The 17,157-nt window shown below is 40.7% G+C and overlaps 1 protein-coding gene across 3 annotated transcripts in view; it reads left to right on the top strand.

The window, feature by feature from the left end:
- tns1a (tensin 1a) overlaps positions 1–3,166 on the top strand; it is a 77,743-nt gene extending 74,577 nt beyond the window's left edge. For all 3 annotated transcript variants that reach the window (XM_079335880.1, XM_079335881.1, XM_079335882.1), the window contains one exon: positions 74–3,166. In XM_079335880.1, coding sequence (XP_079192006.1) covers positions 74–203 — 130 coding nt within the window. In that variant the 3' untranslated portion in view covers positions 204–3,166. The remainder of the gene's footprint in view (positions 1–73) is intronic.
- Positions 3,167–17,157: the final 13,991 nt, after the last annotated feature.

A 17,157-nucleotide genomic window follows, 5' to 3' on the forward strand; every position in this document is an offset into this window, starting at 1 on the left:
CACGGTTAGAAATAAGGACTTTGACGCCAATGAATAAAAAGTGCTGACTCCGGGGTTTTTGTTTTTATACCAGGCTTTTTGGATTCGTGGCGAGGAAACAAGGAAGCACAACAGACAACGTGAGCCACCTGTTTGCAGAGCAGGACCCCGATCAGCCCGCCACCGCCATCGTCAGCTTCATCTCCAAAATGATGAAGCGGTGAAGCCCTCTCCCCCCTAAACGTGCAGATGGCGGTGGCCATTGTTGAAATCTTCCATCGTCGTTCGTTGGTGTCCTCTTGGCCAGGACACGATGATGTCCTTTTTTTCCGTTTCCTGTTTTTCCCCTTCTTTTCTCTCTCTCTCTCTCTCTCTCTCCCTTTTTTGTCTCCCTGCCTTGCTGGTTTGTCTCGACTTTTTGGGAAGATTTGATGCGGAAACAAAGCGCTAGAGGATGTGCTGCGTGGAGCTGCGGACGTGACAAACATGGAGGCGAGTGAAGGGAGAAACTGAACTCAAAGGGTGACGCGTATCAGAGGAAAACAAGCTAGCTAAAGACTAATAGAGGCGAAGCTAAGTGCAGGCGGGAACACGTTAGGACTCGTAAGTTTCAGGGTTTTCTGTTGTCGTTTTTGTCGATTGATTTACCAAAGGTAGTTGCAACACAAGTGCAAGAATGAAGTAGCTATGAAGCCATTTTTATTTCCTCTTTTGAAAGAAGAAGTGTCGACAAAACAAAGATTTAAAAAAAAAAAATATGTTCTTGAACTCATCTTCAGGAAAAAAAAAGTTGGCCTTGACGGCTTTTAGCAAAACAGAATCTGAAGACCTTATGCATGTTAGCTTGATCTTTAAGCTCGGTTCTTCTACCTTCCACACAGAAAAAAAAAAAGAAAAAAATTATTGTGAAACCTTTGGAGTGGTCATCTCTGGGTCTGTTGTGTGTTTGGAAAGGGCTCTGCAGTGAAACAAAGACTGATTTAAAACTGCACACAGCAGGCCAGACTTTGAACTGAAAAAAAAACAAACAAACAAAAAAACACGCCACGCTTCAAAAAAAAAAAGAAAAAAAAAAAAGGTCATCGCACTTTGCATCGGTCCAAGCTTGAACTCTTTCAAATAAAGGAGGACTTTCAAATGCAATCAAAGACTTTGTCCACAAGATGGCGCCATTCACTCAGGCTTGGGCCCTCCCCGCCTCTCCTCTTTCAACTCCCATCACCAACTGCTTGCAGTCTGTTGAAACACACTGGAAACCACCAGGGGCTGACCCCACTCTGGACCTATGCACTGTCTTCTTTATGCATGTTGTTGTCCCCAAAACTTGCACCTCCCCTCCTTCCCTCCCTCCCTCCCTCCCTCCGTCCATCGCCACATTCACTGAAAACATTCTACGCTTTGTGCTAAAAAAAAAAAAAGAAACATTTAAAAAAAAAAAAAAAAACCTTTAGACAAGTACAGTGAAGTTGCACGACTTGTCGACAGACTGCATGAAATCGAAACATTTTTGTACGTTGAGAAACGAAGAAGACGAAGTAGACGAACCCATTGTTGAAGTAGTCACTTGACGGTGAGATGCTTTATGTTTCCGTTTGGTTTTGGTCCATTTGAGCCCGGGTTACCTTTCACTGTATCAAGTCCCCTCTTTTTGTTTGTTCTTCATCCCACAGTGTCGTCGAGAGTTACATTTAGATACTGTTAGGGCAAAAGAAAATGTTTCCACACTGTGCGCAAACGCCTGCTTCTGAACACGCTCGAGCATCACAATAAGCTAAGGACAAATTGATCTTGATATAAATGTACATAGATATACTACTTTGAAAGGTGACATAGCGAAAAAGTATTTATTTTTGTTGCTTTGGTCCCTCATGATTACTCATATATACATATATTGTACAGTCTACATAAAGAAGATTACCTAAAATGGGTCGAGAAAGAAATATAGACTTATTTTGGCTAATGATTTCAAAGTCTGACGATTTTGAAATGTGTTTGAATATATGGTGTACATTACTTTGTACATGTATATGTTTGTTTTGTTTCTCAGCTCGTCATTTCGATTTCCTCTTTGCGTTCTCTTTGAACGAGGTAGGGCATGAATGAGATAGAAGACTTGCATGGACTGACGCATTTTCCTCCGGCGCAGAGTTGGCGCTCGTAGACGAGGAAAACAGCGCGCCTTAGCTGGTAGACATTTAAAAGGTAAAGAAGACGGTTTTAGCAAAAAGGGAAGAAACAAAAAAAAAAAAAACACACCCTCAAATGCAATATGAAAACAGCTGTATGCACCCATGACAGTTCCTTTTATCATTTTGCCAAAGATTCAAACACTTAACATCTATGCTGACTGGCTGCATGTCGCTTTTTTATGTTCCATTTTGTGTGTGTTACTCACACGCAGCTTTTGCAGCAAATTTAAGGAAGTGGAACCAGCCAAGATTCACAGAAATCAACATTTTTTTGTAGTAAAAAAATAATCAAGGGGCCTTTTTATCTGCAGATGACTTGTTTTGTCTTTAATTTATACGCTACATAAATGTCCAGAAACAGGCCTGCTGTGCCCTCACAATTGGAAGTGTGTAAACAAAGCACTCATGTTAAGGTCAAATAAAATAAAGGAGTGACGTACTCCGTCAGCGCTGGAGGTTCACCAAGTTGGACGCGTGTCACCGTGATGCTAACAGCTCCACTGCTGCAGCCATTTTTTTTTTGTGTTTCCACCAAAGTTGTCTTCTCTGACCCTGTTCGGAAAACCGCAATTTATTTATTCTTATTTATTTGTTTGATTTCTTTACAAGACTTCATTGTCACATTATCACAACGGTCAGTGCAAACGAATGGAGGAGTGTACGGTGGCCTTTGATTCAAAGCGCAGAGGTCCAGCCCACGAGTGACGAAACGGTCCGAAGACATTTTGAAAACATCTCGAAATTGAAAACCTCCATTTGCTCTGAGCACTGTTTGTTTTGAGTGGAGCGTCACCGTCAGCGTGAAAGAGACGTCTGTGACCTCGCTGTGCACATGATGGGACTTGTTGTATGAATGTGCTTCGACAGGGATGTAGAAAAAAAAAAAAAAAAAGGCCTCCAATTTTGTTTGCGCTTCTCATTTACATTATATTGTCATGGCTTACCTGTTCCTAAGGAGAGAAAAAAACATTAAAGCAATACAAATCAGTTACATTAAAGACGTGGGTGTTTTTTTTTGGTTTTGTTTGCAGTTTGGAGTCATGATGTTAACGAGGTCTTTTCTTCATCTCGTCGCCATTGGCTTCACTGACAGGTGTGCAGCTCGTTTGGTTCCATTGGAAACACCTGGGGGGAGTTGACCTGACCGTGTCTGACACTTCACCTAAAATAAAACACATGGATAAAATGTGTCGGGAGATTAAAGGAATTAAGAAAATGAAACAACGTCACATAAAACTGAGAGTTAAAGATTCAGTTAAAACCTGCTCATCCCAAATGTTAAATGTTAAAGCACTTTTACACCACCGGTCACACCTGTACATTCACACACTGATTAGCTAATACTCAGTAGGAGCAACCTGGGGTTTTTCCCAAGGACTCGTCAGACGTGGTTGCAGGAGCCGGGTATCAAACCCCTGACCGACATTCTTGTTGACTACCGACTCTTCCACTGACAGGACACATAGAGCAAATCTATCCATGCAGAAGAAGTACCGCAATTTCATCATTGCAAGACCTTTTATCAGTTGTTTTTTTTTTCAGCGCTAGAAGCTACACCAGCAGGTAAAGAACATTTACTTGGCACACTTTTTACCTTTTAAAGAAAGTGAAAGCTTTAGATGGAGCATGTGTGAGGATAACATGCAGCAACAGGCTGATGGTTGATATCAAACTTGGGTTCATAGTAAAAAAAACATTAAAAAAAATCCTCTATTGGACACTCAACGTGTGGTACGGCGAACCACACCTGCAAGTTTTATGAAGATGGGAAAAGGTTGGTGGGCATAAAGATAGGAAATGTTTCATGAGAATTTTTCTTTTGATAATTTGATGCCATGTTTCTTGACTTTAAGTTCTCATTTTCATGTTTATGACTCATTTCAGAGTCCAAGTCTAAAAATCCTGAATGAGTAGTTCATAAGAGAATAAACAAGTTCCAACCACAATCTAAACTCCAAACTCTCCAGAGTTAAACCAACACATGAGGGCAAACACATTGGTAGCAGGTGTGTGTGTTTTTGTGGTCGTGTCTCTGAGACACTTGGGGGGGGGGGGGGGGGGAAGAGAACCCCAGCGCTGCAGAGTCAACAAAGGCAGCTCTCCAAGCAGTAGCACAGTGTTTGTGTTTGCTCCACGTGTTTCCAAGACCCAGTACCAGAACGCCAAACCGGAGTCAGAGGCATGAGTGACGCAGCCAGGCTGTAAGGAAACATAATTGTAACTGTGTGAGGTTCTCACGGCTGCAGACAGTGTGCAAACGTGCAAATATGTATGACACACTTCCCCCCCTGGACAAATTACCTTCGCCAAGTCGCCCTCTAGGATGCTACAGCTACATTACGAGCTGTAAGGGTGGTGCACACACCCAACAGGGGTTTCTTGACTTTGTTCATTCACTCTTTAGCGTTCAGATTATCCTTAAAACAGCCAAGGGTTGCTGCTGGATTGATTTGAATTGGACAAAACATAAATCATAAATCCCCTTTCGTTCAATCATTCCCTGTTGAGTGAAATATATCTAAAATTTCACAAACATGAAGAAAAGATAATAAAACTAAACAGATAGTGAAGAAGACAAAAACATATACGGAAGAGAAAGCTTTTGATTGGTGGGATCCCTAAATCAATCACAAAAAGCATGAGCATATGCCCCGTTCGATCTCTCAAGCCTGGATGGTTGTCATTTTAGCAACTCTTAATAGCAACCAATGTTTCCTTGGGTGAGGAGTGGAAGTCAAACAAGTGCATTCTGGATTGTTCCTTGAAAAGCGACTTCTTTCAATCCAACATAAGGCAAAACATGAATGCAAAACCTCTCTGCCTGTCATTGAGCTTAAGTGTGAAACGCAGTGGAAACGTGCAGTCTGTGGGAGGCATCTCACCCAGGTATGACCTTCCTACACAGAGACTCTGCAGTTTTGGAAAAACCTGACCCCTACACATGTAGATGCCACTGAACTGTAAATATCCAAATAGAGGGAAAATTCCCACTCTGCTCTTATCAAATGGAAAAATCAACCTGCTTGTTTTGGTCTTACGCACTCCACCTCCCTGCATGCTGTACCTTTTTCTCCTCTAAAGAGAACTTAGTGTTCTATTCTTGTGTATAAAAACAATGGCATGAGCGTGAAAAGCTTAATTTATTCTAAAGAGGGGCAGGTGCTAATTGCATCTTAATGCAAAACAAGCTTTTATGTCGCTTTAAAACATCAGTGACATCATTATACTGCAGTATGTTTGCTGACAAAGATGAAAAATCTTGTAGGAAATATAAAAACCTCATCAGCAATGTTCTCGTGCTCCTGCCAGTGATAATCCTCTCAAGAAACTCGTTATTTTAGTTCATTCAGACTTCCTTAAGACAACACTGCCGAGTACTGGCTAATTATGGGTCGGAAACGGTACATTGGGCTTTTCCTCACATCCACATGTTGGTCAGACAGAGGCCAACACGGTCGCTTTTTTAAACAAGCCAGCTGTTCTCACGCCAAAGCAGCAAAACACGGCCCATGATCGACTCTCGTCATGTCCCTGCAAGAGCTCACTGGCTCCCTGTTTGGCTTCACGCTCCTGTGAAATCTCTCTGGAACAACGATCGTGCATTAAGAATTATCATCAGCGCTCAAATCTGCCACAGTGACGTACATTTTCAGAGTCGTGTGAGGATTCAGATCCAGTTCAGCCAATAAAGGGTCACATTTTGGGAGACTGAGTGGAGACAGAGAGGCATCTCAGACAAGCAAACCAGTCCGGTCAGGATCATATTAAGATACATTTTTCTCTTGTCTCTTCTTCAAACATATATGCAGAAATATATCAGAGACTCTGTCAACGAGGCATACTGTATTTTGAGAAAAAAAAATCAGACAAATGTTTGAGTTTTTATGAACTAAACTTGTCAAAAATAAGTCAACAAGAATATAAGAAGGAAGCTTAGCTTAAGAGCCAAATGTAAAATTGTGCAAGACATCCAACCAGCAAAGGAAAAACACCTGATGTTGAGTTTATGCTAAGCTGTAATATGAAGTATCATATTTAGGATTCAGACACTGCAATGGTGCAAATCTTTCCTTCCCACTTTGGACATGAAAGCAGTGCACATATTTGAAGATTTCCAAATATTTCTGTAAAATTGGGGTTTACAAAGGTTATCTTACAGCCAGTGCTACCTGAAATGTTTGAGGCTGTTTTTATATATATTCAAAGTCATACCTGATTGTTATTTTTACCATCATAAAATTTAAATGAAAACGACAATCTTTCAAGAGTCATAAACTAAACAAAGCATAAGTGAAATAATTCTACCTGTCACACCTAATGGTCCAGAAACAGACTAATGAAGGGGTCAAGTACAGCTCATTACATTTAAGAGAAACCACAAACTGTCATAACTGTGAGCAACTCCCAAACTTGAGTCATGTCGGGCGTAAGTGTTTCTCTTTACGACATGGCTCTTGAGGAGCCTTGGGGGCTTTGGGAAGGGCCTGTCTTCCAGCCAGCTTTGAAGAGTCCACGATGTATAGAGTTGGATGCATAATTTGTTTCAGATGCTCTGATCTAAACGATATTGCTCTGGACATACTCTATGTATATGGCGCCTTTTAGTCTCGAGATCCATATTCTGAGAAACCTTCCAAAGCAAACTCGAAGAATCGTCTGGATTTAAACTACCTTTAGAGACGACCACAAGCTCCCAAACCAAGAGTGATTTCTCCCCAATGGTTGCCCAGTTTCAAAATGTTTGGTGCACCAGACGAACACACACAAGTAGTTTTTAAATTTTGGATCAATCCACCACAGTTCATCCTTTCCAAAAGTTCATTTCTTTTCTTTGAATTGGTTTTGCCTCCCCCCACCCCCTGAAAAGCCAGTGATAATTACCAGCATGAATGAACATGACCAGCACCATTTATTTCAGGCAGCACCGATTCCATTACACAACCATTATTTAGTCTGCGAGTTTTGCCAATGCTAATAAAAATCGAGACGATCTCCTCGACAGTGGAACCTACACCCTGGCCTCAACGCATTCATTTAGAGGCGAAAGCTGCCAGAAAACTGCAGAACGTGTCTCATTTTACACATTTTTATCTCCTCTTCAGTCTTAAACCATCATATTTTTCTCTATCTGCTTGAAGAATCAGACAGAATAGGCGCGCTCACTTTGTGCTGTATATGCTTTAAATTCCTTGATCTGTAACATCCACCACCTTGTAAATCTGTCCAAATCCAGCATAGCAAGAATTCTTTGAGAGCTGTAGGAGTCCTGCATTAAGTCCTGCAATGTTTTACATGTGACACTGTATATCTTCAGCATGGTGCATACTGTTTTATTAATGCATAATTGCCCTCTTGCATCTTTCCCCCTTTTTTTTTTTTTTTTGTATCGCCAGCCATTCCTTTATTTAAAGTTTCTCGCAATTTGGAGTAAATCTCCAGAGCAGTTAATCTGGTCTGATTTGTACTACTGAAGCTTTAATCTAGAAGCCAGTCTTCGCCATTTGCAATGAAGAAATGTTGTTTTCAGGCTCCTTCTTTTCTGATTAATACATGGATCTATCACAGACCTCTGTTTACCAGCAGTGAGTGTAATCCATTTTAGGCATCATTTAGCTTCTTGAGCCTTAAACGTACTCTCCCATTATAACCTTTTTGACAGTATTGGCAGAAGTGTTCTAGCGCTGCCTGTGCCTGTATCAACAGAAAATACACAAAATGTGTCTTCTGAGATTTGCAGATTTCAAATGAGGTGAACAAGGCATCCTATTTTAACCTTTCCTTTGTATTGGAACAGATGCATTAGTTGAGACACAATGAAAGGAATTTGTCATGAGGGGAGATCTTACTCTGTAAAACAATGCCTGAAAATGTTATATAATATGGTGTTAGGCCACAATAATCCAGATTGTTTTATAATGAAAGATGCTGTTGAGTTGTAGGATTACATACAGTGGTAGCATTCAGCATTTCTGGAGCTTCACCTTGAATAGAGACTCAATTTTAACCATCCATTTATTTGAATCTGTGTTTTGCTGGTCTCAATAATCAATGGAAGATTATTAAAAATGGAAGTATTTAGCTTTGAACCAAATAGATTTTGATATATAAATGTGTCAGATTATTTTTGTACCTTTTTGCATCTTTATATCGTCTAAATACTTTATTTCTTTTTGTGCATGCGGAACAAAATATGGCGAGAATTGGTTTGAGCCCCTTGAGTCTTGCTGGATCATTCTTTGTTAAGCTTCCTCCATCAACATAGACCTCAGTCTCTTTGCCTCAGACATGATGGACTGCATTGGTCCATGCAGTGCAAATTTAGCTGTTAGGATGGCTATGTGCCCTATTGGAAGTCAGTGTACCAACTGATTTTCATCCCATTCAAGGGTGATGTAGTGGAAATAATGTTACTTTGAGTTTTTGAATATTCAATCAGCAAACTGTGTCCAGTGAAAACATGACATGAGTTATTATTATTAGTGAATGCCAAGTCATTTGTTTGAAAGGTGAGCAGTCATGTCTTCCCTCAAAGGAAAACTACAGAAGATTTTAAACGCCAGCAACATCAGCACCTGGCAAAGTTATTTATGAATCACTGCCCTTGCTCATCAATCTTGTCAATTCCCCTGAATGATACAAACTCCTACAGTAGCCCAGAGACACACACTGTTAGGGACCTCCACATTTTATTGGCTTGGATCAAACGTTTCCAAAGCAGCCAGGGTCTTTGAGATAAAAACAGTGATTTATTTTTTATCCAAGTAGAAATGTTGCATCATAATGGCATATGTAAGTGACCCAATATATCAAGAGGCTTGCAGAGGTATTACCTGTCCTTATAGTGGTTGAATTATTCTGGTGCTGAGGGGATCTGTCCAGAAAGTATTTATGTGGCTGTATGCAAACACATCTGGAACGTCACTTGTGCATGCAGGTTGTTTTTAATGTCAACAAAAGAGATCCGCTGTAAATGTGGGAATCAGCTGTGTCACATGTAAAACTTGGAACAGACCGGAGGTGAACAAAATCATACATGGGTGAGAAAATGTAGAGCTCAGCATCATGTAGTTAAGTTAAGTTTTCCTGATAGAATTTATTTATTGTTTATTATTATAATTGAGAACATGTAAGAACATATATAAAAGGGGCCTTAATCTAACAACTTCCTGATGGTACAAGCATGCTTTTTTGTCTTCATCCAGGTTCATGGAGGTGAAATCCATACATAGACACCACAGGGGTCCCTCTGTGTTACATTTTCATGCAGTTGCTGGATATGATCTGTAATTTTTTGCATTTACTTGAAAAAGGGAAGTACAGTAAAAATAGCTTGATAGAAGAAGACAGTATCACTTGAAATTATATGCACATGAATGACATGTTTATATTCACCTAATTTGCCTAAAAAAGTGTTTTAGGTTTTATATTCAAAGTTTAATTTGAACATGTAGGAATTAATCAAGTCTGGTTTTCCTTTTTATATTTACTGCCAGATTACATATAAAGTTCTCTCCAGGAAACTTTCTCTCCAAGTGCAGTTATAGGAAATCATTACAATGTAATGGGCCTGTCCCAATGTGGAAGCACTTTATTTAACGGGCTCATATAAGGATTTGAAATGTTATGTGAAACAGTTTGTTGTGCTACAGTCAATAATCTGAATTCCTTTAACATGCAGAGAGATTCTGTAAGCTGGATCTGTCATCATCACAAACAGGTTTAGCAGTGTTGTTTAGTGAAGCAGCAAGCGGTGAGAGTTTTTGCACTCTGAAGCCCTTCTGGGACGCACAAATTCACCGTGTGTTGCACCTCTGCTGTCACTCAAACAGCCCACTGGGTACCATTGCTCTCTCACACATCCATGGCCAGATCTCCCTCCAAATCTTTCCATCAAAACAACCCGGTGTAGCCTCATCCATCATCCTGACACTGAATGTCCCCCCCCCTCCTTGACTGCACAGGATGTCTTCTCATCGCAGTTTGCAAGTCATGTCAAGGGAGTAATGGCTGTTTGGGATGTGTTTATGTACACTAGTGCGGGACGTTGTCCTGGGGGCCCCTGGCTTTGGATGTTCAAACTGGAAATTGACAGTTTTGAGTAGATTCTGTAACTTTATCTCTTTAAAGCACAATACAGGTGACTTCCTTGAGGTCTTTTGATGGTTTCTACCCTTTTTCAAATACATTTCAAGTACCATGACCGTGTCAGCAAAGGACCACCTGATGGGAAATACAGCTTACTCATCAGCACACTTTGCAAATAGGAATGCATTTAGTTCAAGAGGCAACTGGGAAATATTGCAAGCAAAGAACTGGAAAAAAACCCTTTACCATTAGTCTGCAATGCTAGCAGTCTTACTGTGAAGGACTGTGAATGCATCATGTTTTTACTCAGAGATGGTTAGCGAATAGCCACCTGATGGAAACTCAAGCATTAGCATCAGCATTCTGATTGTATTTGCATGCCAATGTTTGTTTAGTCTTGGGGAAATCTGTTTCAAAGCACAGCCTCATTTAGCCAGTATCCATTATAGTTTTTTCCATGTTTATCTTTGGACCATAAATGCATCTTTTGTTTTGGGGGGGGGGTCAAATGGTGCAACAAAGGACCAGTGCTTGGTAGCACTGCATACAAATACTATAGAAGGAATATCTGTTTCAGTTTTTTGTTTTTTTTCTTTTTGTATGTTTAGACCATGAATATATTATGATTTTTTTTTGTTAAATTATGTTAGCAAAGGACCACTTGATGAAGATAAATAATAGCTTTTAGCTCAAAGTCCCACTGTGTCCAAGTTAAGCCTCATACAGTTACTAGCTTAGACTCTGGGCCGTTTGTTGCAGTTTTCATGGTAGATTTATCCTGACAAATCTTTGGTAATTTCTCCTTCAAACATAATTAGGCATACTTGTTTGAGGTATTTGATTGCTTTTACGTACAGAAAAGCTTGAATGCATCATGCTTTCTTTAAAATGGCATTAGCACAGGACCACCTGATGGAAGAATCAAGATTTATCATCACATTTCAGTGGTTCATGACCTTGGAAGTGCTTCTGAAGCATCTTGAGTGTAATGAACGCAAGTTTCCTCCTCACTCCTGTGCTGTTTTGCAGGGTTGACATGGTGTTATGCTTGTACAGAACTTAGAACCTCCCACACAACCATCTGCTATCACGCTGTGTGTTGGAAAGTATTTATCATGCATGCAATCATATTTCTCTGATCCTGCAGAAGTTTGTTTCGACAAACTTTTTTGCTGCAGATTGCAAAAGTACGACGCTTGACGAGGCAACAAAATAAAATCACTTCTATATGCTGCTGTTCCACCAGTTTTGTACTCAATAAATGAAGATGAAATGGGAATTACGATGCTGCAGCATGTAGATAACAAACCTCCCCTCCTCCCCTCACTCTGATCTGCTGTAAGAGGATCTGTGGGCCAGGATTTGGCATGGCAGCTGTACAAGGCACCAAGCTTCCAAGCACACCGTATCTGTTTGCTTTGGATACTGATGTTGTTGCAAACCTCCCGCTAGAGGATAATATTTCTTTGTAATTAATAGCAGCCTGTTCTGTGTTTTGGCCGGGGGGAGGAAGCTGGTTTGCGAACAGAGAAACGGAAATTTAGCTTCCTTGCCAGCCGTGGTTGAGTTGGATCAGCTGGACTGAGGCAGCGTGGAAAGAGCGTCCCTGGACCGAGAAAACTCAGGTTCAGGGCCTCATGCCGGCAATTATCTACTCCGCTGAAGTACGCTTATGCAAATGACTGAATTCCTGCCATCTCACTTGCGTGCAGAAAAAGAAACAGTGAAGAAACTTTAGTGCTTTAAACTCTTTTTGCACTGATTCTCTGAGGATTGACTCTCCTTTTTACAAAAACTGGTGCACAGAGTATCTAATGAGCATGTCAAATTAAGCAATGATTCACTCTTCATAAACGTACCCTTCCAGCAATCTTGGAATAACAAATCCTGAAAGGTGTGTGTTTAAACTGCCCCTCGTAGTCACATCCTTTGCCTTATCTGATGTCATCGGGTTCATTAACTTGGCTTGAGCTCTGTGTGAATTGGCATTAAGAAGAGTACAAGAAGTATATCCAGCATAATCCCTCAGAAATGCCACTGTCTAAAGCTCTAATCCTGGAAGGCTTTAAAACTCTCGCTTTGCTAATACTCTCCAAGCAAGAAGCATTCTGAAGATATTAGGTGAAGATGTTGTTCATAATTTGTTCTATTTCTGCACCATGTCAACATGGATTAATCACCCTGTATCTACTTTAACGAGTAACTTAAGTGCTAAAGACACAATTTTACCTATTGAAATTGATAGACAGAATAAGCTTTTTACCGAATGGCCAATTCATCAACCTGCACACAACACACATCCGGCCCTTGCCAAAAACAAGAGCAGTTCTGTATGTGCAGTGAGGAAAGAGGTGCATCCCTCTGACAGATTTCCATCAACTCTCCAATGTGATTGTAAGCGCCTCATCTCCGCCAAGAAGGGTGACTCAGGCTGCACTTATGACATGTCATTAAATCAAGACTGTAGTGTATTAAGACGTGTCAGTGACAGCTAAGTGAAAGGTTTGTTTTGCCTTGTTTTTCTTTTCAGATGAGTCGACTGCTCAGAATGGAGAAGAGAAAGAGGGAGGCTGAAGAGATGAGGCCTTTAAGGAATAGTGTTGAGGTAAAAAAAAAAAAAAAATCTAATATTGCCGCTGTACTTAAATACTGTGAGAGAAATGCCTACTCTCTTTATGTTGGATGTTAGCTGAGAAGATTGATAATGTATCATATGCCCATACAGTAAATGATTAATTTGGCGAGTTAGTGTAGCTTAGCACTAAAATATAGCAAAAGACGATAAAGGTTTATAGTTGCTGGTAGGCATTTAGAAAATCAAGGATGGCTTTTCCTGCAATTCCTGTTTCTCATGTTAAGCTAAGCTAATCATCTTCTCAATTAACTTCAGACTTTGCAAAGAAGCAAGCATGTTCTGTTCAACATCTGCCTCTAGAACGCACAAAGTAAACTTGCTTGATCTTGTTTCTTTAATCTATTTTTTTGCAACCTTTTTTTTTTCCTCCTAGAAACATCTCACTCGTTAAAAGTGTCTCTTCAAACTTCAACAGCGGAGCCCCTTGAAACACAAGACTACGCTGTGTCTGTCATTCACCTGCAAGTATGTGCACTCACGCTGTTTCTGAGTTTCTGTCTACAAAAACACAACACACTGTGACTCAGTCCAGCCTGACAATGCCCTCCTGTTGCAGTATCACATGTCCCGCAGAGAGGCACCGCTCTGGCAGGAGCTCAAACATGAGAACAAGAGCTTCAGTCCAGCTGACTTTTGGAAGTTAATGAAATGCACGTATACCCTGAAACTTGACAGATTTGGAAGGGCGAGGCAAATTGACTCAAAACCAGACAAAGAAACTGCATCTAGTTTTTGCAGTCTTGTTCCTGGTGCACATGTCCATGATTCATATCAGCGTCAAATCTAGGTATCCCTGCATCAAAAATGTGGAACTGACAAGCTCAGCAACTCTTGATAGGAATCTGCAACGCTCTCGGAAACTTTTTTCCCTCTTGTCCCCGTGTCATGCTGGTCTCCTTGGCCTCTCACATTGCCACAGTAGGCAAGATCCTCAAGGACACTGACCAAACCACAAGTTCCTAAATTACGACATGATTTACCTTGTGCAAGCTGAGCCAGAACTGTTAACCCTCTGGTTTGTACTCCCACCGCAGATTCCCCACACACTGACACATCATTGTACATGGGGCAAAATTTTTTAAGATAATTAATCTCTGAGGGTGTAAAACCACAGTGCACCATTGTTTATACAAGCCCACGCCTGAAGGGGAGTCAATAAAACATATCTGATTGGGGAGCAGTGCAAAGGCTCATTAATTCCTGTCTTAAACAAAGTTCTGCAACCTCGGCTTTCCTAAGAAACCCACTTGTTTGTAGTTCTCTCAGCAAATGAGTGTCTGGATGTGGAACCAGCACGATATAGGACATGGAAAGTCCAGAAACAATCCCATTTGATTCTTGCAAATATTGGTCAGAAGCTATCATGCGTGCAACTCTCTTTTTAAATCTCCTTAACAAACCATTTGGCTCGTTCATCGAAAACAAAGCTCCTTCAAATCAAAGTTTTTAATGCTCTTCGTTTGAAGAAGCGTTCGTGTATCTCAGTGTGATTCGAAGAGGAAAGTGTGTCAAGGGTATATGTCAGGACAAAGCACTTAGTTTTGCATCTGCCCCAAAGCATGCTTTTTCAGATTGAAGCACATTCTTTTTGTTGACTCAGCCCAAACAATATGCCCCCTATATAGTACCATACCATAGTCAAACATGGTGAAATTAGGGGTGTTGCTTTATGAGCATTCAAACCTGACATATTTATGGCTTGATTGATGGTTTGCTGTGATGAGCATTCCCTCGTCAGCAAATCTCAATGAATGATTCTTCTATCTCGAACCAATTGACTTTGGCTTAATAGAGACAGGAATCAACCTGATTCATCTGATAACACAGCTGCTTTATTGCACTGAATAGAAGACACAAAGTCAGTCAGTTACATTGTGAACACACTCTGTAGCTGCCAGTTATTTGAGTTTGGTGCAAAGATTCAGGCACTAATGTGGTTTGTTGCAGTTGTCTTGAAAACTCCTTCTCGGGGTCCAACAGGAGGGTGAGTTTCTAATGACTTATACTCAATATCCTGAAGTGGGACAAGTGGAATGAACGAAGCGTAGAGAAACAGGCATGTCTCACTGTGAAATGTTTACACAAATCATTTGTTGATTTGTCTGTTCTGCCCAACTGTGAGTCAAACATATTCTTCATGTGGTGTTTGAAGAACATTACTCCTTTTTCTCTTCAGCTTGAGAAACTCTTCATCATCTTTGAAGTCCTCCTCACTCCTCATCACAGTTTCACACCTCACACCAGATCTTTTCAGGGCGAACACACTTTGTGAATATGCTGTAGTTCATCTTTACAACGATTGAATCTCGTCTGAACTTTGAGGGGAACTTCTTAGAAAATGTCCTGATTCAAAGAATTGTCTTCGAATTTTGTCACCAGGAGCACCTCTTCATACTCCTTGGCTTCGAGAATACGGGTCCAGCTCTATAGCACTTCACATGACACACAAACACAAACGAGTACACACTGACCCCAGAAACAACAGAGGGACTTATTCTGGGAAAGACCCTTTGGAGAAAAACTCTACCATAACTCATTGGGTATTTCACCGCCGCCAGCAGCAAAGTGGAGGACCACAAGTTCAAACCATTTGGGCGTTCAACAAGGGCTAAAGCCTGGGAGCTGTAAATCTCATAAATTTCTTGGAGAGCCTACTCTGGTCAAAATGTATCCATATTTACTTGGATATGAATCTGCATGCTGCTCTGCAGATGAGTAGCAACCACAAATTCTGAGAAAGCATTTTCCCGGCTGTGAGGCCAAATTCCGGTTTTCCAAGAAATGTTTTCCTAGTTTAATGGCTCTGAGCTCTGCAGGTGTTGTAGCAGGGTGCTTCTGCATTTGGGTCCTGCCTTCCACTTAGTTCTATTGTAATCACTTTCTATTGATTAGGGAGACAACATTTGATTAAAAAGTGTGTTTATTAAATGTTAAATTCAATGATCTTGAAATACAGAACTTCCTGAAGGCAGGTTGAGGATGATGTAGATATTTTCGCCACTTGTTAACCTACTTACACTTCGTCTTTACTGCAATGCTTTTAAACACTTTTAAACACAGCTCTCAAGTTCCACGTATTCACAGTAAAGGGAACTTGTTCTTTGAATAGAATCTCCATGGCACAGGCGCACCAAGCCTTTCCAACATCTGGATCCAATGATCTGCCTTTGTCCAATCCACGTTTGCCAGGGCCACACATATGTGCTGACAGGGTTCAGCCAATCTGCCATCTCACATACTGCCTCCTCAAATCCTCCTCCTTCGTTGCAGTGCTCTCAAAACACCTTGCTTCTGCTTGTTTTTTCCCTGCTCTTACCTCACGCTTACTTTTGCAAAGAGATCACAGCATCCTGCTGATTTGAGGTTGTCATTTCCCAAACATGAGAACGCCAATGTGTAATTTGGTGTCAATGACTGCAATTGCTGTGTCATGGAAATTAAAAGTGCAATGTCATCATAACAAGTTTGTGAATGGTGGCGACCACAGTTTTACAGTAAAAGGCATTTTTTGGTGGAAAATATATTGATTGGTACAAGATTTGTTTTGTATCTTTTCTGCAGCCTGTAAACAACACATTATGTTGTTTTTCTTGATTCAGATACCGTCATTGATGCTGCACAGCGAGTGATGTGGTTTTCTTGCACTTTACTTCCCACATGTAAAATTGAAACCTGAAAGTGTGACCAGATGTCTGTTTTTCTTGGGATTTTCCCCTGAAGCTTAGCTTTTTTTTTTTTTTTTAAAGTTCTGCTCTGTCTGTTTACTGCTAATGCTATATTCCCAGTTTTTCATGTAATTAAAACAAAGAAAACACATCACCTCCTGTGCAGCCATATGATAACTTTTCACATCAAAATAACTTTTTATTTTACTTAAAAAATGTTTTTAACGACAATTAAATTGCATTCAATTAGCAGAGGTCCACCTGTCCTACAAACTGAACAAAGAAACACACTTGCGCTGCTCGAATTTTCTGCCCCAAATAATCCAGTGTGGACTCCTCTAATTGTTTCTGAAAATCTAATGCTTACAGTATTCTGGGAACCGAGTCTCTGCGTGAGAGTATATGGGGGAGGGTGACGCATGCTGCCTCAACACATTTGCAGCGGTTTACTCGGCTTTGTCGCTTACAGTAAGCTCTGACTGTGTCATATGGTGCACATCAGTCACGTACAAATAGTCAGCTGTGGATTCACATCAAGCTTTGTGATAACTGGCACCATCTTGACGCCAACCCTCTTTAGAAATGCACTGTTTGTCGTTGTGAG

The sequence above is a fragment of the Symphodus melops genome (genome assembly GCF_947650265.1).
Source record: "Symphodus melops genome assembly, chromosome: 23".
NCBI classification, from domain to species: Eukaryota; Metazoa; Chordata; class Actinopteri; order Labriformes; family Labridae; genus Symphodus; species Symphodus melops.